The sequence below is a fragment of the Jaculus jaculus genome, chromosome 1 (assembly GCF_020740685.1).
Source record: "Jaculus jaculus isolate mJacJac1 chromosome 1, mJacJac1.mat.Y.cur, whole genome shotgun sequence".
In the NCBI taxonomy this organism is placed as follows: Eukaryota; Metazoa; Chordata; class Mammalia; order Rodentia; family Dipodidae; genus Jaculus; species Jaculus jaculus.
Window position 1 is genome coordinate 315,904,007 of NC_059102.1, and position 22,331 is coordinate 315,926,337.

General features: G+C 46.9%; 2 protein-coding genes across 5 annotated transcripts in view; one reads left to right on the forward strand and one right to left on the reverse strand.

Annotated features, from left to right (window-relative positions):
• Nucleotides 1-956: 956 nt before the first annotated feature.
• Ncstn (nicastrin) lies at nucleotides 957-22,039 on the reverse strand. 3 transcript variants are annotated; one of them, XM_045141872.1, is made up of 18 exons: nucleotides 21,886-21,960; nucleotides 21,139-21,209; nucleotides 20,134-20,238; nucleotides 13,903-14,026; nucleotides 13,245-13,369; nucleotides 12,688-12,833; nucleotides 10,936-11,086; nucleotides 10,527-10,636; nucleotides 10,136-10,288; nucleotides 9,201-9,305; nucleotides 8,986-9,063; nucleotides 8,020-8,192; nucleotides 3,778-3,880; nucleotides 3,533-3,628; nucleotides 3,179-3,266; nucleotides 2,750-2,904; nucleotides 2,301-2,513; nucleotides 957-1,760 (listed from the first exon to the last, which is right to left on the reverse strand). In XM_045141872.1, exons 4-18 carry the CDS (start codon nucleotides 13,932-13,934, stop codon nucleotides 1,638-1,640), a joined length of 1,851 nt encoding a protein of 616 aa, XP_044997807.1. In that variant the 5' UTR covers nucleotides 13,935-14,026; nucleotides 20,134-20,238; nucleotides 21,139-21,209; nucleotides 21,886-21,960; the 3' UTR covers nucleotides 957-1,637. The 3 variants fall into 3 exon arrangements, with proteins under 3 accessions (XP_044997807.1, XP_004671172.1, XP_044997808.1); XM_004671115.2 differs by lacking the exon at nucleotides 21,139-21,209 and having other exon boundaries at nucleotides 21,886-22,039; XM_045141873.1 differs by lacking the exon at nucleotides 21,139-21,209 and having other exon boundaries at nucleotides 21,822-21,958.
• Nucleotides 21,837-22,331, forward strand: part of Copa (COPI coat complex subunit alpha) — a 69,298-nt gene continuing 68,803 nt past the window's right edge. Inside the window, exon 1 of one of the 2 annotated variants that reach the window (XM_004671117.2) lies at nucleotides 21,837-22,236. In XM_004671117.2, coding sequence (XP_004671174.1) covers nucleotides 22,197-22,236 — 40 coding nt within the window. In that variant the 5' untranslated portion in view covers nucleotides 21,837-22,196. The remainder of the gene's footprint in view (nucleotides 22,237-22,331) is intronic. The other variant, XM_004671118.2, reaches the window with a different exon arrangement.

The window sequence follows — 22,331 nt, forward strand, 5'->3', positions numbered from 1 at the left end:
TCACCCAAGTAAGTTGCTGGGTGATACAGTATGTACCTATAATCCCAGTGCTGGGGTGGCAGGCTTCACGAATTCCTGGGGCTCAGTGGCCAGCTAGCCTACCTGAATGGATGAGCTCTAGGTTCAGTGAGATCCTGTCTCAATATAAGTGGAGAATGGCCCAGATGTGGTGGCATGTGCCTTTGAGCCCAGCACTCGGGAGGCAGAGGTAGGATGATTGGCCATGAGTTTGAGGCCTCCCTGAGACTACATAGTGAATTCCAGGTCAGTCTGGGCTACAGTGAGACCCTACCTCAAAAATCAGTCAAACAAACAAAAAAATAGTGAAGCATGATTAAGAAAGACACCTGATGTATACCTCTGGCTTTCACACACATGTGCACACACATATAAACACACACATACAGGGCTGGAGGGATGGCTTAGTGGTTAAGGCATTTGCCTGCAAAGCCAAAGGATCCAGGTTCAGTTCCCCAGGACCCTCATTAGCCAGATGCACAAGGGGGCGCATGTGGCTGGAGGCCCTGGCACACCCATTCATTCTCTCCCTTTTTGTCAAATAAATAAATAAACACACACAGTTGTTTTTGTTTTTTTTCCAAGGTAAGGTCTCGTTCTACCCATGCTGACCTGGAAGTCACTATGTAGTCCCAGGCTTGCCTCAAATTCACAACGATCCTCCTATCTTGGCCTCCCAAGTACTGGGGCTAAAGGCCTGTATCACACCCAACTATACATAATTTAAAAAAAAATGTCTGTCCTTTACAAAGTACAAAGAAACTGACAACACCATTCTTTTAAGGGGGATGCCAGGGCTCGTAGGGTCCTTCTTTTTGGACGTTGGTTGTTTAACAGGTCTTACTGCTGAGACCGTCTGGAGCACACAGAGCAGCAAGCTCATTCACTTCCGTCTACAGGGCACTGGGCAAGGTGCCTGGAGAACACCAAGCGTCAAGTACAAGTTGTATGGGACAATTTTAATGAAATTTGCTATTTATATATTTACAAAAAAGGAAAAACAAACCAACAAAAATAGATATTACAGCTTAATAATAAAAATTACAATTGAGCACTGTGGGCTGGAGGTGGGATACCCACCCGGCAACATGCCCACCCTATCATACCATCTGAGGACCTGGAGAAAGGGCAGTTGGAAGGAGACAGTGGACTCAGGCCAGAGGCCACTTCCTCCTCGGAGGCTCACTGTAGTTTGATCCCTATGCTCAATTCTTCATGTCCTTCTTCCTGGTCCAGTAGGTGGCTGGGGACAGGAGGTGAGATGGGGGTGACACTGGGAGCAGAGGGAGGTACAGGGCGGGATGGAAAGAGAGGAGGTGTCCTTAGGAAGGGCAGGTGAGGGTGGGTAATTGGGGAGTTAAACAGGAACAGGAAGCTTCGATCATAAGCCCAGTATCTCATGAGGACAGGGAAGGAAGAAGAAAGAGGAAAGAAACTGGGAAAAGGGAGGCAACTTGTTTATCTCTCACGGCCTCCACTTACAGTTCCACTCCTTTATGTTAATCCCAGTCTGAGACAGGCCCAGAGAGAGTCCAGTGACAAATTAGTGGTGTGTTCCCAGTGGGACAACTGATGTAGGAGATGAGGTGCAGAGCTGGCAGGGAGCACCGGAGTTCTCCTCAGTAAGACACGGCTCCGGGCTCTCGCGGGGTGATGAAAAGGACATCGGCTTTGGCATTGATGCAGTAGGTGACGACGAGAGAGAAGAGGAGGGTGCCGAAACCCACCATCAGGGTGATCAGCTGCAGAAGAAATGCCTTCTCAGAGCCCTGCAGGTTGGGGTGACTAGGTGCGGCAGACAGAACACGGGGACCCTGGTGCTGGCTTAAGCACCGAGTATGGACAGCCATGGCAACATCTCCCCAGTCTGCAAACTCATCACTCCTCATCTGCAAAGAGCTGCATCGGTTCTTCTATCCATCTCGTGTTACTGAGATTTTTAAGGGTCTGGAGGGCAGGACCTACGGCTTTGATTCTCATGTGGCACTTGCGTATGACTTACTTGTAATGGGCTCAATAAATGTCACAGCCACTCCTCCCAGCTGTGCTAGATGAGGAATGCCCAGGTGGGAGTGAGCGCTGTGGAAAACCTTCCGGGTCCCACAGGGCTTTCCCAAATGAGCCCACATTCAAACCACCAGCAGAAAGAGGCCTGCAATGGGGGCTGGCAGACCAGGTGCGGATCTGCAGTAGATTTCTGCCATAATTCTGGGGCAAACAAAAGACGAGATGAGAGACAACAGGAGTCCAGCTCTGCCGCTTCCCCTGGGACCCCATCTTACCTCGAGCTCTTTGCTGGCGATGAGGAATATGCGGGCTCGGATATCTTTCCAGCGGCTCTCAGTCCATGTGGAGTACTCGGTGGAGCTCCACTGACTCAGTTCGAAAGCAGGGGACAGGGCTCTGGCTAGCCGAGCTGTGGAACGCACGCACCGTGGGAGTCGGCCCGTCTCATTGGAGCTCAAAGGGCCCTGCACCCATGAGTACTCATACAGCTGCAAAAGACAGGCCATAGCCCAGGGCTGAGATGACACTCTCGTTAAGCGCCTGCCATCCCTTCAGCCCGTGGGAGCCTGACTTCACCCACACGACCGCTTCTTAAGCACTCAGGTTCACAGGGCTGTATCCACCTCTCCATCCCAATCCCCAAATCCACCTGGTCCTAGGAGATCTTCCAACTTTCCCAAGGGAAAGAGGCCCCAGGGTTCCCCCGACCCCCACCACCACTCACATCCTTGTTTTCATTTGGGACTTTACTTGGATCCTGGCACTGCTCTCGGGTGAGGTCAGTCACCTTGCCAGTCAGATTTGCCAAGGCATACTGCACAACATAAGTGGTGTTGGTGGGGCTGGAGACAGCGATGTAATGTTGAAGAGGCCCATCACCTGATTGCAGGCCACACGGAAGGGGGGATGTGGTAGGTGAAAGGTGGGAATCAAGGCAGGTTAGAGTAGGGAGAGCCCAACATTAGCAGGAGCCAGAAAAGAAAAAGGGAAAAGGATCCGACACACATCAAGAGAAAGAGAAAAAAAAAAAGGGAGGGAAGGCAGAGAGGAAAAAGAGAAAAAAAAAAAAGAGTGAGGATTAAACCAAAATGATACCTTTTTCTCTACACCTTTTCTCAGCTGAGGGGGGCCCCTTCTTACAACAGACGCTTACCCAAGTAAGACCGTAGGTCCTGTCTGAGGATAGACTGGAACCATGAGTTGTTGGCTCTAACCAGAAACCCATAGAGCAGGCGTGTGACCTAGGATTGGAACAGTGAGAACAGAAACTGCTGTGTCTTGCTACAAGAACAGAGAAGAAGGAGTAGAGATAAGTCACAGGGAAGAAGCTATACCAGGGCTGGGAGATAACAGCCGGCTCACAAAGATGCCACAAGCCCACTCTCAGGGGTACCAAACCCACAGGCATGGACAGACATACTGAATTCCAGAGTCTAAGAATGGGCAAGGGAAAATTAGGGCAGCCTCTGTAAACAGACATAGAAAGGATGGGGCCCATCGTTCTTACCGTTTGGGGATCAGCCTGAACCATGTTGCTGAAGTTGGTTCCTCCTGCAAGCTCGTACAGTGCACGTCCTAGCACTGTGGCCACATTTGCTAGGGCCTAAAGAGGAGAGGGGAGGAGAAAGGAGGGGAAGGAAGGGGAGGGAAGGGGAGGGAAGGGGAGGGGAAAAGAGTGGCTCCCTTGGGCGCTTCATTCTCGTGATCTCCACTGTGTTCCACCCACTCCCACCCAGCCTGGGTCAACTCTACCTTGGCAGTGTCTGTCACAAAGTTCAGGTCCTCTTCTGGGCTCTGCCACTCAGGGTAGCTCACATTAATGTTCTCAGCAGTGTCATAAATGCTCTGGTAAAAGCTGCCAAGAAAGCCAGCATGAGACCTGGCTAGATTCAGCCAGAATTTTGCCCCTTTCCTATTTAAATGCCCCTTATACAGAAACTTGGTATCTTATTTTCCATCATCCAAGGGGAAAGGAAAAAAGAAAATTAGGCTCCACCATTAAAGAAAGGCACTGAAAAAACAAGGAGGTAGGAACAAGGGTGAGAATGGTTAGAGACGTAGAGATGTGAACTCTCTCTTCTCTGCTTAAAAAAAAAAAAAAAAAAAAAGCCAGGTGTGGCGGCACAGACCTTTATGATGCTAGCACTTGCCGTGAGTTTGAGACTCCATAGTGAATTGCAGGCCAGCCTGGGTTAGAGCAAAACCGTTCCTCAAAAAAACCAAAACCAACCAACCAACCAAAAAACGAAAAGAATGGAAAAAAAGAGCTGGAGAGATGGCTCAGCAATTGGGATGCTTGCCTGCAAAGCATAGCTGCCCAGGTTCAATTTGCCAGTACCCACATAAACCCAGATGCACAAGATGGCACAAGCATCTGGAATTCATTTGTAGTGGCTGGAGGTCCTGGTGCCCACCCATATTCTCATAGTTTTCTCTCTCCCTCTCAGTGCTTACAAAAAAAACTTTATTTTACAAAGGTGGGTGGGGGAATTGAAGATACGGCTTAGTGGTTAAGGCATTTGCCTGCAAAGCCAAAGGATCCTGGTTTAATTCCCCAGGATCCACATAAGTCAGATGCACAAGGGGGCACATGCATCTGGAGTTCCTTTGCAGTGGCTGGAGGCCCTGGCATGCCCATATTCATTCTCTCTCTCTGCTTCCTTCTCTCCCACTAAGAAAAAAAAAGCCAGGTATGGTGGTGCATGCCTTTAATCTGGCACTCAGGAGGCAGAGGTAGGAGGATCACAAGTTCTAGGCCACCCTGAGACTACATAGAGAATTCCAGGTCAGCTTGAACTCGATTGAAAACCTACCTCAAAAAACCAAAACCAAATAAATAAATTTTTAAAAAGAGGGCTTGGAGTGGTTAAGGAGCTTGCCTGCAAAGCCTAAGAACAATGTTTGACTCTCTAGGTCTCACGTAAGCCAGATGCACAAAGTGACACAAACACACAAGGGGATGCACATGTCTAGAGTTTGACTGCAGTGGCTGGAGGCCTTGGCACACCAATACCCCCACACACACTTCTCTCTCACACACACATTAAAAAAACAAGACTGGCTGGTCTGTTGGGCTTGCCTCAAAAAATAAAAATTAAAATAAAAAAAGAATGGAAGAAATGCAGATACTGCTAATGGACAAAGTAGTAAGCTGTAAACACTGGAGACTCTTCTAATTATTGAGACACAGAGCTAGCTAAGAGGCTTCTCAGAGAACTGCCATGAAGTCACAGCAACTATTCCAATGAACATTCATACTGAGGCTGGGGGCATCAAGTGTTAGGATCAGGTATGCATACATATATATATGAACTCACTGGGCTGGTCCTTGGGAAGTACCAAGGAAACATTTTAAAATAGCTGAGAAATGGAACCAGCCTAGATGTCCCTCAAATGATGAGTGAATAATGAAGATATGGCACATTTATACAATGGCGTTCTACTCAGTGGTAAAGAAAAATGAAGTTATGAAATTTGCAGGAAAATGGAGAGATCTGGAAAGGATTATACTAAGTGAGGTAACCCAGGCCCAGAATGTCAAGCATCGCATGTTCTCTCTCATATGTGTGAGTAGGAAGAAAACTCAGTAGCAAATGCCAGTAAGCTAGAAAAGAGATATAAAGGGAAGAGAAAGGAAGGGAAAGGGGTGCTTAATAAGATGGTATTGTATATATGTAAGGAGAAGAATAGATTAATGGGGGGTGAAAAGGCCCAAGTGAGGTCAGGGGAAGAGACTGAGTAAAAGAAGGGTGGAGGGAGGGCTAATCAAAATCTAAGAGGATATAAATAAATCATAAAGAAACCTACTTTTTTTGGGCAATGAAATATTCAGGAGCCATAGATTGTTACTAGAAAATTTTCAGTGCCAGGGATGGGATACCTTTCAGAGAGTTGTTGGCCAGGGAAGTCCCTGATGCCCCCAAAACATTACAGGACATTGCTGAGGCCCTTGGTTTCCCACCAGGAATAGATGGTAAGACCCTATTGGTGAAGACTACACATACTTGGGCTGCAAGGCCACTGAAAATCCTGCTGGAACTGAGCTAAAAACCTCCTCCATGTAGACCAGCTGACAGAAAGCTGGAAGAAGCCATTCTGCATGCAGTTCAATGGGAGAAAGAGAAATCACCAGTGAAGAGACTCAACAATGGATACTGCAAGCTTTATATTTTGCCAGCCAGGCCAAATGAGCCAACGGGTGCAATAGTGGCATTGTCTGTCTTGGTGGAAACCAACTGCCCTCTAATTGGACTGGAGGCCTGCTCCATGGGAGGGAATACATCCCTGATACTGAAAACCTAAAACGGAGGTAGTCATGAGTCCTAGGGGTGTAACGTCTGCTGCTGTCTGGCTAAATGTATATATTATGCTCATTAAACTGCCCAGTAAGCACTTCTCTTAATGTTAATACCTATTTATTAATGCTACTCTCACTTTGGTTGAGAACCTTCGCTTTTCAGATGGTAGTGACCTTGGGATGAGTTAGGAGGCATCATGGTGCTGGGAAGAAGTGACAGAGGAGTGCTCAGCACTGCAATATCTCTATCACACCTTCCAAGGCTCAGGGCCTATTGCAGAAGAGGTAGCAGAAAGAATGTAAGAGCCAAAGGAAAGGTAGGACTCCTTACAACGTTCTCCTCTGGACACAAAATGGCCTGGATATCCATGACCTCACAGTGCCTGACACTACCTACACAACACCATCATAATAAGAGGAAAAGATCATGACATCAAAATAAAAGAGAGACTGATTGAGAGGAGGAGGGGATATGATGGAGAATGGAGTTTCAAAGGGGAAAGTGAGGGCAGGAAGGTCATTACCATGGGATATTGTTTATAATCATGGAAGTTGTTAATAAAAAAAAAGAATGCTCCCAACTTTTACTATGCATAAATCTCTGCCCCACATAGAACCACGTCTGCCACATTAATCAACTCCAAACATGATCAAGTGATAAATCACCCCCCACCTCAAAGTAACACAAAGCAACGAGTGAGAGAATTGACTAGTCCTAGAACTGTCACTCCTCCAAGTGAACGAGAAGGTCTCTGACTGGGGCCAGGGAACTTATGCTCTGGCTTATTTTTTACTTATAAACTCATTTGGTCCCTGGGAGGTTGAAGAAGTAGCCATTCAGCCTTAAGGGTACCCACGGTGGGAAAAAAGGTGATCACCAGTGCTTTCTTATCTCTCAAGTCCCCGCCAGCACACTGAACCATGTACACCTACCATATGGGAAGAACATGCTGCGTTTTACAGAGCCTGAGTACCATTTATGGCATCCTTTGGCAGGTCCCAGACCAAGACCACTCTTGTCCTCCAGCCAGGGAACCCCACATCCTTCCCACGCTTGTTTGAGATGATGCCCTCTTCTAGCAGCCCTAGGGAACTCAGGTGCCAAGAGGACCTGGCAGAAGTGGAAACAGCAAGGATGACTGTGCTAAGGTGGGAGTAGAGTTGGGACTAAAGAGGTGGCTCGGCAATTAAAGCACTTGCTTACAAAACCTGACAGCCCAGGTTCAATTTCCCAGTACCCACATAAAGCCAAAAGAAGTGGCACATGTGTCTGGAGTTTCTTTGCAGTAGCAGGAGGCCCTAGCATGCCCATTTTTTTTCCTCTCCCTCTCTGCTTACAAATAAATAATCAATAAAAAAATATTATTTAAAAAGGGTTGAGCCAGGTGTGGTGGTACACACCTTTAATCCCAGAACTTGGGAGATGGAGGAAGGAGGGTTGCTGTGAATTCAAGGCCAGCCTGGGACTACAGAGTTCCAGGGTTCCAGGTCAGCCTGAGCTACAGTGAGGAAAACAAACAACAAAAAAGAAGGGCTCATTGTGAGAATAAGGGAACCAGGCCACCAAGCAGCAAAGAACCCAAACTGCCTAGAAATTGGGGAGAAAGTGTGTGGCATGGGGAGAGAAACCGTAACCTTCCTCCCAGACTGAAGAATAGACCTGCTTCTGAGAAGAGGGTGCAGGGCCAGTAACTCACCGGTTCTGGAAAGAACCAAAGTGGTCAGCCAGAACAACACCAGAGATGTTTCGAGCTCGAAGAAATCGCTGCAGAGAAGATGGTGGGAGGGGCCGGGACTCATTTATCCTCCTGAGGATGACATCAGGGACTTCGGCACCACTCCTCTCCAGTGTGGCCAGGAGATCCTCCACCTGAGGGGGTGAGGGGGGCTGACTGCCAGGAGGTGGGGTGGGGGGTGAGGGGTCTCTCAGGCCTGAAGCACATGCACTGTGCACCTCAGGCCCCCTTGTCTGGGTCACTGCAAGCTCCATGCCCGCCTAGATCTGTACTCCTCAAACCTATCGGGAGCAATGCTCTGAATTTCCTCTGCACTCACCCTTCTTCCTAGGAAGGAGATTAGAGCACAAAGAAGAGCGCCGCTGGTTTCACGTTTATAGTAAACTCCACTGTCCCAGGACTCTACCTTACTCCTAGTGGATGTTTCTCTTATTATTTGGGGTACAGATCTGGAGGGCGCAAATAAATGACAGAATGTCAAATAGGGAAACAATTCTCCCAGTACTACGGGAATCTTGACGAGGATGACAGCAAAGGCTGCAGCGGCACAAAAGCGCTGCGAAGAGGCTTAACGCTGCCCTCCAAAGGGCCTGGGAGTCTGGGAAACTCAGCGGAGAGCGGCGGCAAAGGTAGGAGGAGCGCTGTGGGTGGAGGGCAACGTGGGTAGGGGGCTGAGGCTGGCAGCGATCTAGTTGGGTAGCCTTGACAACCGGGTCCGTAGGACAGCAAGAAGAGAAGGAGCTAGTCACTCACCTGCCCCTAAAAGGCAGTGGTAGCTTGGTAGGGACCAAGTGACCAGAGGATTACCCATTCCAGGGAGCTAACCAGTGTCACCAAGTTCCTGATCCTCCCAGCAAGCTGTGACCGCTGGGGTTACATCCTCTAGCCAATGCATACTCCAATCCTTTCTCTTATCTGTTGGGTTACCTGGTTCCGCACAGACTCATTTTTCTGAGACATGGGATCTGTGTGCATCCAGAGCTGTAGTGAAGTTCTTAAGGCCACCTGAGGAGGATGAAGAGCAACATTTATGGTCTGTCTCCTGCTGCAACCCAGGCCTGGGGGGAAGGAGTCATGGGGTGAGTGGTGCCTGTGACAAGGGTAACAGGACAGGAAGCAAAAGTTCAAAGCAAGCTGCACACCTGTCCCAGCTCCACAAACGCATCTATGTTCTCTAGCCGTACAGGAAACTTGCCCTTCTCCATATCGTAGACCATTCTTGAGCTGCCAATGTAGTCAAAAGTTTCCTGAGGAGTGAAAATGGTGGGAAAAGGAACAGAAATTCCCAAGGGTTAAGGCAGGCTTAGAACAGGATAGATAGGGGCTGAAGAGATGGCTCAGTGGTTAAAGGTACTTGCTTGCAAAGCCTGATGTAGTGGGTTTGATTTCCCAGCACCCACATAAAAGCCAGATGCAGTAAGTGGCATAAGCACCTGAAGTTCATGTGCAGTGGCAGGAAGCCCTGGTGCACCCATATTCTCTCTCTCTCAAGTAAATAAAAATATTTTTTAAAAAGGCTGGAAAAAGCTGCAGGCAAGAAGGCTGCTTTCTTGAATCCCCTCAACTGCAGTCATCTTACAGCCATGTGACTCCCCCACCTCCACCCAACAACCTCCCAGCAGTGACTGTCCCTCACATGCATGTATCATGGGACTTCTGGAGCCCAGGAACAGGGAAAACCGCCTTTGCAAAGGCCCAAAGCAAATACCAGCTGTTAGGCATTTGCTTCCTGACTCTCCCCTACCTGCACTGGCTCAGCCCCAGCCGCTATTCCCTTATGCTACAGCCAGGCTGTGGTGCCACAGGGGAGACGCGGGGTCCCTCAGGTAGCAGTAAAGGGACTTGGACAAGAAAAGCAAAAGGAAGCCTCAAGCAACCCTATTTGAGGAGAGCGGGAGGGAAAGGGGGGGGGGTAACATCACTTCAGGACACAGAAACTTCCTAAAATAGAGGGTCCCAAAGGGGAAACATATGGACACATCCAGACTCCACTGATTCACAACTCGGGTCTACAAGAGCAGCTCCTTCCACATCTCCCCTCCTCTCTGGCACCCCACCCGAGGGGAAGAGCCCTTACCCCCTGGAAGAAGACAAACATGACATTGCGGGACAGGTTGGCCACATCAGGCGCCTTCTGCAACGCTTCAGCTGCAGCCAGCTGGGTGACGAAGGAGGCTACAGCACTTTCTGCCCCGGGGGCCACATTCCAGAAAAAGGACCGGCTATCCAGCTGGGGAAAGACGAGAAGGCGGGGCAGGGCGTACACTTTAAAACTGCGCATTAGGACCAGCTCGCCAGCCCCCGCTCCTGTTCCAATCAAGATCATCTGCATGGGTCAGGGCACATACAGAACCCAGGAGTCCCACAGCCCAGCTCCTTCTTCCCAATGTGCTCACTCTGAGGTCAGATATGCCCTACGAACTCTTCCTGTGCCAACCCTTCCCGTGCCACTCAGGGGCACCACTCACCCGGGTGGCAGCAACCACAACCCTGTCGTCAGGCTCTAATGTCCCAGATGTATTTATAGGCTTAAGCATGCTCCACACATTGTAGTCAGACAGGGGATCACAGACGATTTCTGAGCAGGACCAAACAAGAGATCAACAGCACTAAGGGAGAAGGCAGCTGTGAAGGAGGTCTGAGACCTCGCTTAGTGCCCGTGGACACTGAGGGTCTTCTCCACCTTCAACTTTGCAGCTTGGCTTCTCTGTCACCACCTACTTTAAGTGCTCAGGTGCCTAAACTGTTCAGGATTGTTGAGACTTCCCCCACCCGGTGCTTGCTGCCTGGGATGACTCCTCTCCTGTCATAATCACATCGACCTCCCCGGCCTGGTTCGCCTCCCCCACCAGTGCAGCCAGTGCGCAGCTGCCCTACCTGGGTTGATGCTGAAGGTACTCTGGATGAAGCTGCGCCGCATGCACGTGGCAGTGCTGATGACGGCGTGCATGTGCGAGAAGAGCTGCATGGCACACAGTGGGAAGCCTGGCGCAGAGCCATTCGGACTCAGGTTGTGATCCTGATAGCACTGGAAAGGGAGACGGACAGCCCTGAGCCAGCCAGCCATGGAGGCCCTCTCTTGCTCCCAGAAAGAGGATGGGCCCGCTCCATCCTTAAGTCACTATCTTCTGGGATACACTATCCCTGAGCTACGGGTGTCACAGAAAAATTCCTTAAAAGGGTAAAGGCTCAGCTGGGTGTGGTGGCGCACACCTTTAGTCCCAGCACTCAGGAGGCAGAGGCAGGAGGATCACTGTCAGTTCAAGGCCAGCCTGGTCTAGAAAGAGACCCTACCTTGGGGGGGGTGGGGAGGGGAAGGCATGGAATCAATGCCTTGGTTAGAACAGATGAACTTTTCTTTGTTGTCTGTTTCATTTTGTTTTCAGAGGCTGAGTCTTACTCTAGCCCAGGCCTACCTGGCACTCACTCTGATACTCTGGCTAGACTCAAACTCACAGCTATCCTGCTACACTAAAGCCTTAGAATGCTGGAATTAAAGGTATAAGCTGATACACCTGGTTAACTGTTTATCTGGGTTTTTTTTTGGGGGGGGTTGGTTTTTTTTGTTTTGTTTTTGAGTCAGGGCGTTGCTATGTAGTTCATGATGGCCTCAAACTCACAATCTTCCTGCCATGACCTCTTCTTCTTAAGTACTGACATTACAGGTGTTGCCACCATGTCTGGTTTTTGTCACTGTTTTTTTTTTTTTTTTGATTTGATTTGATTTGATTTTGGTTTTGCAAAGTAGGGTCTCACTCTAGCCCAGGCTGACCTGGAATTCACTATGTAGTCTCAGAGTGACCTCGAATTCACAGCGATCCTCCTACCTCTGCCTCCCGAGTGCTAGGATTAAAGACATGTGCCACCACACCCAGCAATAAATAAAATATTTTTTAAAAAGATTCAAAAATGCTTGGTCGTCAACTCACCTTGTCATCTTGGATGAATCTTTTAATTGGTTATAATTTTAGAATGAAGCAGCTAGACTAGACAGAATTAGGACATGATAGGACTATACAGAACCTCAGGAATTACTGAACTGACATTTTCAATTCTTAGTCCAATGCTCTTTTGGTTTTTGTTGCTCAGTTTTTGAAACAGGGTCTCATTCTGTAGCCCAGGCTGACCTAAAATTCACTGTGTGTCTACAAGTCAGTTGCCTCTAACTTGTGATATTTTTCTTGCCAAAAATGAGTCAAAAGTCCTAGCCCAAAGCTCTTTTTATCTGGTTCTTAACCATGGTCAAGTACCTTGTTTCATGTTCATTTTTCAAAGATTCTGTTTCCTTTCAGTCTAAAGCTTCAGATGCTGTGGTATCAGGAAAGAAGAAATGCTAAGAGGGAAATGTAGGGACAACAAATTTCTTGGTGTCCTAGTTTTGCTTTTGAGACAGTCTCACTATATCCTCATCACAGGATGGCCTTGAATCTGTGACAATCCTCCCTCCTGCTTTTCAGTGCTGGTATTGTAGGCTGCGTTACCATACCTGGCCAAACTTCTTAGTACATTTTTTTTGGAGGAACCATTTTTTAAAATGTGCACTATTAAAACAAACCTCCCTCTAAATAGGGCAAGAGGCATAAAAATAATCCTCTTTCTAGAATTGCTAGATTCTGGTAGTGTCAGTACCTGCTTGATGACCTTGGTTTCATTCTCATCTTCAAGAAGAAAGATGGGAAAACTGAAGTCTTCATAAGCTAAGCCATTGCCCAGATCATTCCACAGCCCTTTTCTGCAGTGAGCAAACTCTGACCCATAGGAGTTGGAGTAAATGCCTGAAGAGAGGAAGGAGGGTAGGAAAGGGGACAGGTTATTGAGACACCAAGCACTCGGGAGCCAGATGAAGGAGGAAAGGTGGGATCTCAGGCGATTTGGGATAGAGTACAGGAGGAGGTAGTGACTCACAGAAGCAGGCGAGAATCTATCACCAACTTCACTGAAATAGAGACATGCAATCAAGGAACCCTGGGTGGGCAGATCAGGGGTCTGAGCATGGGACAAGAAAGAATGATGGAAGAGAAAGAGAAAAAAGGAGGAGGAGGGAGAGGAGGAGGAGGAGTGAAGTCAGTTGCTCACAATGCACACAGACAGAGACAGACATAAACCAGCCCACCCCATCCCCAAAGCCTTGAGCAACAATGAGCCTTGTATGACAACAGGTCCTCCCAATCCTTCCGTGCTCTTACCAAACCCATCATTTGGGCACTTCACACTAGGAGAGAAGTGGAATGAAGTGGAATTGGGCTTGGCTAAAGTCACTGCAAGACCAGCAATTCGGGTGGTTCTCCCCTTCAGCTTTTCCATTATATCCCTGGAATAGAGGGAATGGCATGGGAGAAGACAGGAAGGTATCACAGCCCAATATCTTCCCTCCACGGCCACCCCCTCCCCCCCCGGAAATAATGGAGAGTCACAGAAATCACAACTATCAACACACTTCCCTTTGGGGGTTTCAACTTCTCCCATCCAAGTACTAACCAGGCCCAAACCTGCTTAGCTTCTGAGATCAGATGAGATTGGGCACGTTCTGGGTAGTATGGCCCTAGACAGTCTTTAACTCTTGACTCTGGACTACGGCTCGATCTGAATTCAGGGATTCATTTCATCTACCTAATCTCTGAGTGGCTTGGGCACCACTTCTTCCCTGAGGTCCTTAGTAGAGCTCTACTTTTACGGTCATCAAGATGATTCCCTTTGATGGGGTCTGTTTCCTTCTCAACACTAGTCTTGGCCCTCCTCAACCAGACCAAGACAGCCAAGGGAGGTTTCTACTCACAAGTATGAGGACTCTTCACTAAATCCTTCTCTAGAAAAATAGTCTCAACAGGCACATCCAGTTCTTACCTGGTAAAAAGCTTGCCCTCCAGCAGAACCATGTAAGGGGGATTGGGACCGTCTGTCAGCACCCACTGCAGGTCCTCTTCTTTCTCCACTACGTGGATAACCCCTGTGTCCCCACTAATTGAAGCTGCCGGCACAGAACAGGTCAAATTAAAGCTCCCATAGTTGACAGCTCTGATTTTGTCTGACTCTGCACATCTTTTCTCTCTAAAGATGTCACGACATATTTGGGTAAATACAGCCACCTCTAGACTTGAACTGAAGAGATGAAATGGGGATGGGAGAAAAATATTCCAAATGGACTCACTGGAGGCCTTTTAAAAATAAGTGATTGAGGGCTGGAGGAATGGTTTAGCGGTTAAGGCGCTTGCCTGCAAAGCCAAAGGACCCAGGTTCATTTCCCCAGGACCCACGTTAGCCAGATGCACAAGGTTTTGCAGTGGCTAGAGGCCCTGGCGTGCCCATTCTCTCTCTCTCTCTACCTCTTTCCCTCTGTCAAATAAATAAATAAATAAATAAATAAATAAAATCTTTAAAAATAAATGATTTATTTATTTATTTATTTGTATGTATGTGTGGGTGTGTGTGTGAGTGGGTGTATGGGTGCACCAGGGTCTCTTGCCACTCTAATCAAATGTCTGTCCAGCTTTATGTGGGTGGGTGAAGAACTGAACCTAGGTTGCAGGCTTTGCAAGCAAGTGCCTTAAATCACTAAGCCATCTCTTCAACCTAACCCCATCTGCTTTTTAAATTAAATGCTGGAAAGGTGTCATGATCTTCACTTATTTTTCCCAATTCCAACAACCTACCTAATTGTATATACAAAATTCTAGAACAGTAGGCATTCAAGTTTCAAAATCCTTATCATTATTATTATCATTTTGGTTTTTTTGAGGTAGGGTCTCACTCTAGCCCAGGCTGACCTGGAATTTACTATGTCATCTCAGGCTGGCCTTGCACTCACGGTGATCCTCCTATATCGAGAGCTGGGATTAAAGGCATGTGCCACCATGCCTAGCTTTAAAATATTTTCTCCATGAAATGCTAGACTCTAAATTTCTAGCTGGGACTTTTAGCTTTGGATCTTCCTTTAAGAAAATGTATAGAGGGCTGGAGAGATGGCTCAGTGGACAAAGTGCTTGCGACTCAATCCTGAGTACCTGAGTTCAGATCCCCAGGTCCCACATAAGAGCCAGAAGTATGGCAGGCTTCTGTAATCCCAGCACACTGAGGGTAAGATGGGTAAGAAGGGATGTGGAGACAGAATTTCTGGGAAGCTTGTGGGTCAGCTAGCCTGTTAAACACAGCAATGAATAACAGTAAGAACAAGACCCAAAACTTCTTATCTGACCACCACATGCACAACCACATTGACACACAATAACATGCATGTGTGTATACACACATACAAACACACAGAGAAAAAGGTGTAGGAAAGAAAGAGGTAAGGAAAGGAAAGGTGTAGACTCCCTTGGCCTCAGTAGCCTTCTTTGTATTTGCTTCTGGCCAGCTTTAGGTGATTTTTTTCTTTTTCTTTTTTTTTGGTTTTTCAAGGTAGGGTCTCACTCTGGCTCAGGCTGACCTGGAATTCACTATGGAGTCTCAGGGTGGCCTCGAACTCATGATGATCCTCCTACCTCTGCTGGGATTAAAGGCGTGTGGCACCACGCCCAGCTTTTTTTTTTTGGCTTTTTCTGAGACAGGGCCGTGTCCTCTCCACATAGCTGACCTCTCCACATAGCTAAGAATGATCTTAAACTTCTGATCCTCTTGCTTCCACCTCCAGAGTGCTAGGCTTACAACCCTGTTTTATGCAGTGCTGAGGACCAAACCTACAGCTTCATGCATGGTGAGCATTCTGCCACCTGAGCTACAGTTCCAGATGACAGTGACCAGGCACTCTGAGCTCTCTACAGCACAGCTTCCCAACTAGTAGGCCTTGAATGGATCTGAGAGATGCGGATGACGACTACCATCCTTCCTGGGAATCTGGTACTTTCAAAGACCTTCAGCTGGTCAACTCTAGCAAGATTAGTCCCATCATTTATCCCGGGACAGACTACAAATAATACCCATGTCTACATGTGCTTGAACTCCATACAAAGGAGGGGGGAGCTGGCTCGGCAGTTATAGGTGCTTGCTTGCAAAGCCTGTTGGCTCAGGTTCAATTTCCCAGCCCCCACATGAAGCCTGGCAAGCACTCATTCGCAGCAACATGCATGCATGCACACAGGCAAATGAATAAATACAAATTTTTAACAAAAGAATGGCACACAACATTCCTAGGCATCTCACAACATGCAAAGACTGGGAAGACTATGTCCAGACTGTCTAGAATTTAACATAATTTGAGACTTTTTTTGTCCTTTTCTTGTTGGTGCTAGGGATAAGACTGAAGGCCTCAGGCATGATAGCATGCACTCTACCCCAGGCCCTGGGATTTCAAAATACACAGAAGCCTGGACTCTACTGCATATCTCCTATACTAAACTCACTAAAGATCAAGTCCAGACACATGTATTTTCAAAACATGTACAGTTCTTTACTACATATAGCTAGACATGAGAGCTGTGCTTCTAGGGCAAGGCACGGAAACACCTGTAACTGGCAGAAGACAAAAGCCATAAGCACATACCATTTGCTAGCCCAGCAAAAATTTTCTCCCACGGGTTCTGATAAAAATCTAGGCATTAACTAGGCGTGGTGGTGTACACCTTTAATCCCAGCACTCAGGAGCAAAGGTAGGAGGATCGTTGTGAGTGCAAGGGCAGCCTGAGATTACATAGTGAATTCTAGGTCAGCCTGGACTAGAGCAAGACCCTACCTTGAAAATCCCCCAAAATAAAAATAAAAAAATAAAGAAAAAAAATTCTAGGCATTGGTGCAGGGTCTCAACACTTAACTATGGCATATACATAGTAAATACTTAACAAGTTCATATAAATAAAATAAGGGAATCAGAGACCGGAAAGATGACTCAGTGGCTAAAGGCACTTGCTTACAAAGGCTGATGGCCACAGTTCGATTCCCCAGTACCCATGTAAAGCCAGATGTACAAAGTGGCACATAGAGCTCATTTTCAGTGGTAGGACACCCTGGTGTACCCATACTCAGTCTGTTTTTGTTTTTTTCTCTCTCTTAATAAACTAAATGTTTTTTAAAAATAAGGGTATCATTAGAATCTGGGCCAGCTTTAATTAAGATACAGATACCAATGATATTCTAAGTACAACAAAGAAACAAACAAACAAACAAAAAAAAAAACCAGTCCTCGCGATAGTTCTTAAAACATGAAAAAAGGAAAAGCTAGTGTGTTAAACAAATATGCAACTTCATCTCCAGGGAGGATAGAAGACAAACTATGATACTAGAATGGAGAAATCTGGATGCCAATCTAGGTCCCATCTGATGATTGTAAATAACTTCCAGCTTTCCTACCCCACCCCACTGCCTGAATCTATACAGTGAAGATGAAAGTTACATGTAGTAAGCAGGGCATGGTGGCATTCACCTTTAATCCCAGCACTCAGGAGGCAGAGGTAGGAGGTTCACTGTATGAGTTTGAGGCCAGCCTGGGGCTACAGAGTGAATTCCAGGTCAGCCTGGACTAGTGGAAGACCCTACCTTGGGGGCGGGGGAAGAGTTACATGTAGTTCTCTTTGAGCACTTTAGGACCCAAAAGAAGTAGGTGATTATAACCAGAAAAGTCAAACCTAGATCATTTTTCTTCTCGGTTTTATTGTGCTACAATCTTAATTAAAAAGGGTGTAGCCTGCATAGAATAGACAGCACATATGAAGTAAGACTTAGAAATAAGTAGGTTGAAAAGGAAACAAGATCTTAATGAGGAAATGGACACAGTCCAACTCCTCCCTCTTCTTTCTCCACACTGGCACTTGGCTCCCCACGGGGCTGTTTTCAGAACAGGCGGCAGCAGCAGGACTCACTTCCAAAGGGGAGTTCCAGGAGAATTGGGTCCTAGTAAGGTTCTTCCAACAGTCTGATCTCAATCCATCCTCAACTTGCTTCTTTTTTTCACCCACAAACTCAGTTTAGAAACTAAATCCAATGAAGACTTTACTTGAGGCTGCTTGTAACCAATGAACCTATTTGTGGTGCTCTGGGATAATTAGCTCAGGGAAGAAAAGCATTTAATAATAGCCTGAGAAAATCCCTTACTTTCCAGTAACTGTTTCCTCTTACCAAGCTGGAAGGTTTCAGGAAATCAAACAGTACTGCTCAAGATCATGCTATTGATTCAGCATCTAATAAAAGATAGTGTGAAGCTAAGAGTGGTGGTGCACACCTGTAATCCCAGCAGTAGGGAGGCTGAGGCAGGACAATAACAAGTTTAAGGCCAGGTTAGTCTCTACAGAGAGTTCAAGGCCAGTCTGGGCTACATAACTATAGCTGTGTCACTACAGCAAAACAAAAAAGACAGTTCAAGTTTCGATTTTGTGCGCCATCATTCCAACCATTACTAAAGGAATAAAGTAAAATTAAGAAATGGTTGATTCGATGATGAAACCAAGATTAGATGATTCTGCTTACCTGCAAAATTACATTCTGACAAAACCACCATCTAGAGAAGACCAAAATCTAAAGATAATAGCATAAGCAGAGTACAGTCTGGGATTCAGCTTTCAGATCATACCACCCTCTCCCCTTGACTTTTGGTTTTTGGATGTGTGTAGTCCTAGGGACTGAACACAGAGCATTATGTATACGAGCAAGAGCTCTACCACTGAACTATGGCCTCAGTGATTTATATAGTGTTTAGAACAACAGAGTCAGAGCCAGGTGTGGTGGCACACACCTTTAATCCCAGCACTCGGGAGGCAGAGGTAGGAGGATTGCTGTGAGTTCGAGGCCACCCTGAGACTACATAGTGAATTCCAGGCCTACCTCGGAAAAAAAAGAAAAAAAGGAAACAACAAAACAAAACAGGGTCATAGCATACTGTTCTGGAACACACTTACAAATCATAAAGGTAGATACAAATGGTTCACTACTTCCTCTTGCAGGTGTTTGGCTTTTTGTGTGTATGGTATGCATGTATGCTTGGATGGGTGGATGCATGTGTGTGTGTGCAGGGGAGCACATATGCTTGTGCATGTGGAGCTAAGACACAGGGTGTCTTCTTCAACTGTTCTTCACCTTTTTTTTTTTTTTTGAGACAGGCAGGATCACTCACTGAATCGGGAGCTCACCAACAGGACTAGACTAGCTAGCCAGAACAACCCAGGATCACTTGTCTCTGCTTCCCTAGTGCTGGGACTGCAGGTGAACACCGCTAAGCCTGGCTTTTATGTGAGTACTAGGGGTCTGAGCACAGGTCCTCATGCTTACAAAGTAAGCACTTTAATGACTGAGTTCACTGGCCTGCAGCAGCCCATTTTGGGGTGGAAGATGTAGCTCAATGGTAGGGGTTCAATCTCTAGCATCACACACACACACACACACACACACACACACAAAAAGTTCAGCTAGGTATGGTGGCATACACCTATAATCCCAGCACTGAGGAGGCAAAGGGTGGAGGATGGTGAGTTTGAGGCCAGCCTGGAATACACAGCAAGACCCCATCTCAAAGAAAAATACAAAATAAAAGAGCCCATCATTTTGGTTCTACAACGATCATTCAGATTGATGACAAATTCCATAAGGCTAATTTCTTTCTCCTTAGAAAACTGTATGGTAGGATTAAGAGTTCTGATTTAGGGTCGGGCTTGGTGGTGAACGCCTTTAATCCCAGCACTCGGGAGGCAGAGACAGGAGGATTGCTGTGAGTTCAGGCCACCCTGAGACTACATAGTGAATTCTTGGTCAGCCTGGCCTAGAATGAGACTCTACCTCAAAAAAAAAAAAAAAAAAGAGTTCTGATTTAGAACTTGGACCACTAGGGTTCAAATCCTAATATGATCACTTATTACCAGCATGATGTTGGGACGTGAAAATAACTTCTATAAATTTTAGTTAGCTTTTGTACAATGTTAAAAAGATGGTTGTAGAGGTTAAATGACATACACATGTGAAAAAGTTTAGCATGCAGTATTTACTAAATGTTGGTGTTTATTAATTATCTTCCTGGTTTGACAGATGATTCTCTACCACCTCCTACACACATAGTCTAATTTGAGTGCCAAGACTAAATAGGACATGAATATTTCTAAGTATCCAGGATGCAAACTGAAATATCGATGGCCCCACACACAAATCCCAATCTCAACTTACACTGGCAGCCAATCTGATGAGTGGCATTGAGCAGACGGACACAGGGAGCTGTTTTATTTAAGGGGATGTAGATCTTCCTCTCCACTGAGTTTCCCCGACACAAACCTGATCAAAAGATTAAAATAAAAATGGAAAGGAAATCAAGAGACATTTGATACTAGTCTCTATTACTAGCCCAGTTCATGGCCTGAGCAAATCACCCAATGTCATATTTTCTAAAATGGAACTAATGATCATTCTTTTCAGTCCATGGTCACATTGGGACAAATAGGTGCTCTACATAATTCCCCTCTATGTGGCTCAGACGGTTAGTAAGCTCCATGAGGAGCCTTTGACAATAAAGCTAAGAAAAACGTGATTTGTCACAGGAAAAGTGATCAACATCACATGTGCCAGCTTCTGATTGCATGGGTAAACACTTGTGCCTTTCTATTCTGTATGCATATTACTAAACAGTTAATAAGAGTGCTTGGGCTGGAGAGATTGCTCAGTGGTTAAGGCACTTGCCTGCAAAACCTAACAACCAGAGTTTGATTCCCCAGTACCCACTTAAGGGCAGATGCGCAAAGTGGTACATGCATCTGGAGTTTATTTGCAGTGGCTAGAGGCCCTGGTGCAACCATTCTTTTACTCTCTGTTTCTCTCTCTCTGCTTGCAAATAAATAAGTAATTTAAAAAAAAAAAAAAGACATAAAGGGAAGAGAAAGGAAGGGAGGAGGGTACTTAATAGGTTATATTGTATATATGTAAGTACAATGATTGTGATGGGGAGGTAATATGATGGAGAATGGAATTTCAAAGGCGAAATTGGAGGGGAAGGGAGGGAATTACCATGGGACATTTTTTTTATAATCATGGAAAATGCTAGTAAAAATTTAAAAGAAAAAAGAAAAGAGTGCTGGCCTAAGAATGCAGAATACCAAAACAAAACCAATAAAAACAACAAAAACCCTAAGACTTTTTCCAAGAATCTGAACAGAAGTGGGATAAACCTTATGCACACACCTGTTCAGTTAATCAAACACCAGCAGGTCATTTGTATTCACCCTACAGTGTGGGGCAGCTACAGTTCCGCTCTTGAAGATGTCAAAAGCAATGTGAATTGAAGGGAAAGATACAGTCATGATTATAGGCAGGCACATTTGCATTTTAGGGCCCAATCAATTAGACAGCCACCTACATATAAACAAATAAACACATTGGAAACGCCTAAACTTCCTTGAATCGTTACTTCACCGTCTTAACAATTAAGAACAGCCCAGCCCACCTCCGTCTCGCTTTACTTATCAAAGAAATGAAGGCAAGACACGAGTTTATAGTGGAACGAACAGAGGAAGAAATGTGGACTCTCCCTTTTCAGAGCCACACAGCACCCACAAAACGAGACTGTTTTGGTCTCTGAAGTCCTAAAGGCAGGGAAGGAGGCTGAACTTCCACACCTGTTCCTTTTGATTGTGGGTGGGGTGGATGGGACTGTGGGGAAAACGTGCCATTCGGACAAAGTGGGAATCGGGTTGGAAAACTAGGAAAAGGCCTCGAGGGACAGAAGCAGAACGACACGCCGCGCGAGCGAAGAACAGAAGGTGCAGGCAAAGGGGGGAACTTCTGTCGTGGGAACGAAAGAGAGAGAGGATTAACAGGGCGGGGGGACAGAGGGGCAGCGGGGACCAGAAGGGAAACGCCAGTACTTGCGTTGGGCAGATCCGGAAGGTTCCCCTCAGGGAGCGGAGCTCACTCGTGGGGTGGCCTCACCTGCCAGAGCCACGGAGAAAAACAGAAGGCGAAGAAGACCCCGACTTCCCGGGTCAGCTCCAGGGCCGCCCCCAGCCGTGGCCATCTTGCCTCTCCGCTGAGCGGAAGCCTTGGTTCCCCTCCAGGCTGGTATCGGCCTCTCTAGGCTGTCACCGACGGCGTCTCTGTGGTCCAGAGCCCCAGGCACCGGAAGTTCGTGTCGGAGGCGCTTCCGGGAGCCGCGGCCTAGGGTAGCTGACGTGGAGGCATCGGAAGGTCTGCGGGGAGTGGCGGGACCCTGAAGTCGGACATCGGGGCCCGAGGCCAGAAGAATGCTAACCAAATTCGAGACCAAGAGCGCGCGAGTCAAAGGTAGTAGAGAATAAAAGGGAACGTGGAGGTTAGGTGTCACGGGCGGTGCTGTCACCGAGGAAGAGAGAGAGAGAGAGTGGGAAGGGCCTGCGGGC

Bases quoted from the DNA above. Each gene is read 5' to 3' on its own strand.
- Ncstn (XM_004671115.2), bottom strand. From the start codon at position 21,970: ATGGCCACGGCTGGGGGCGGCCCTGGAGCTGACCCGGGAAGTCGGGGT. The intron at 13,370-13,902 runs GTAAGAACTGGA...CCTCTATTCCAG, and splicing joins GAGGGCAAGCTTTTTACCAG to GGATATAATGGAAAAGCTGA. The intron at 1,761-2,300 runs GTAAGATGGGGT...TTTCTTCTGCAG, and splicing joins TCGCCAGCAAAGAGCTCGAG to CTGATCACCCTGATGGTGGG.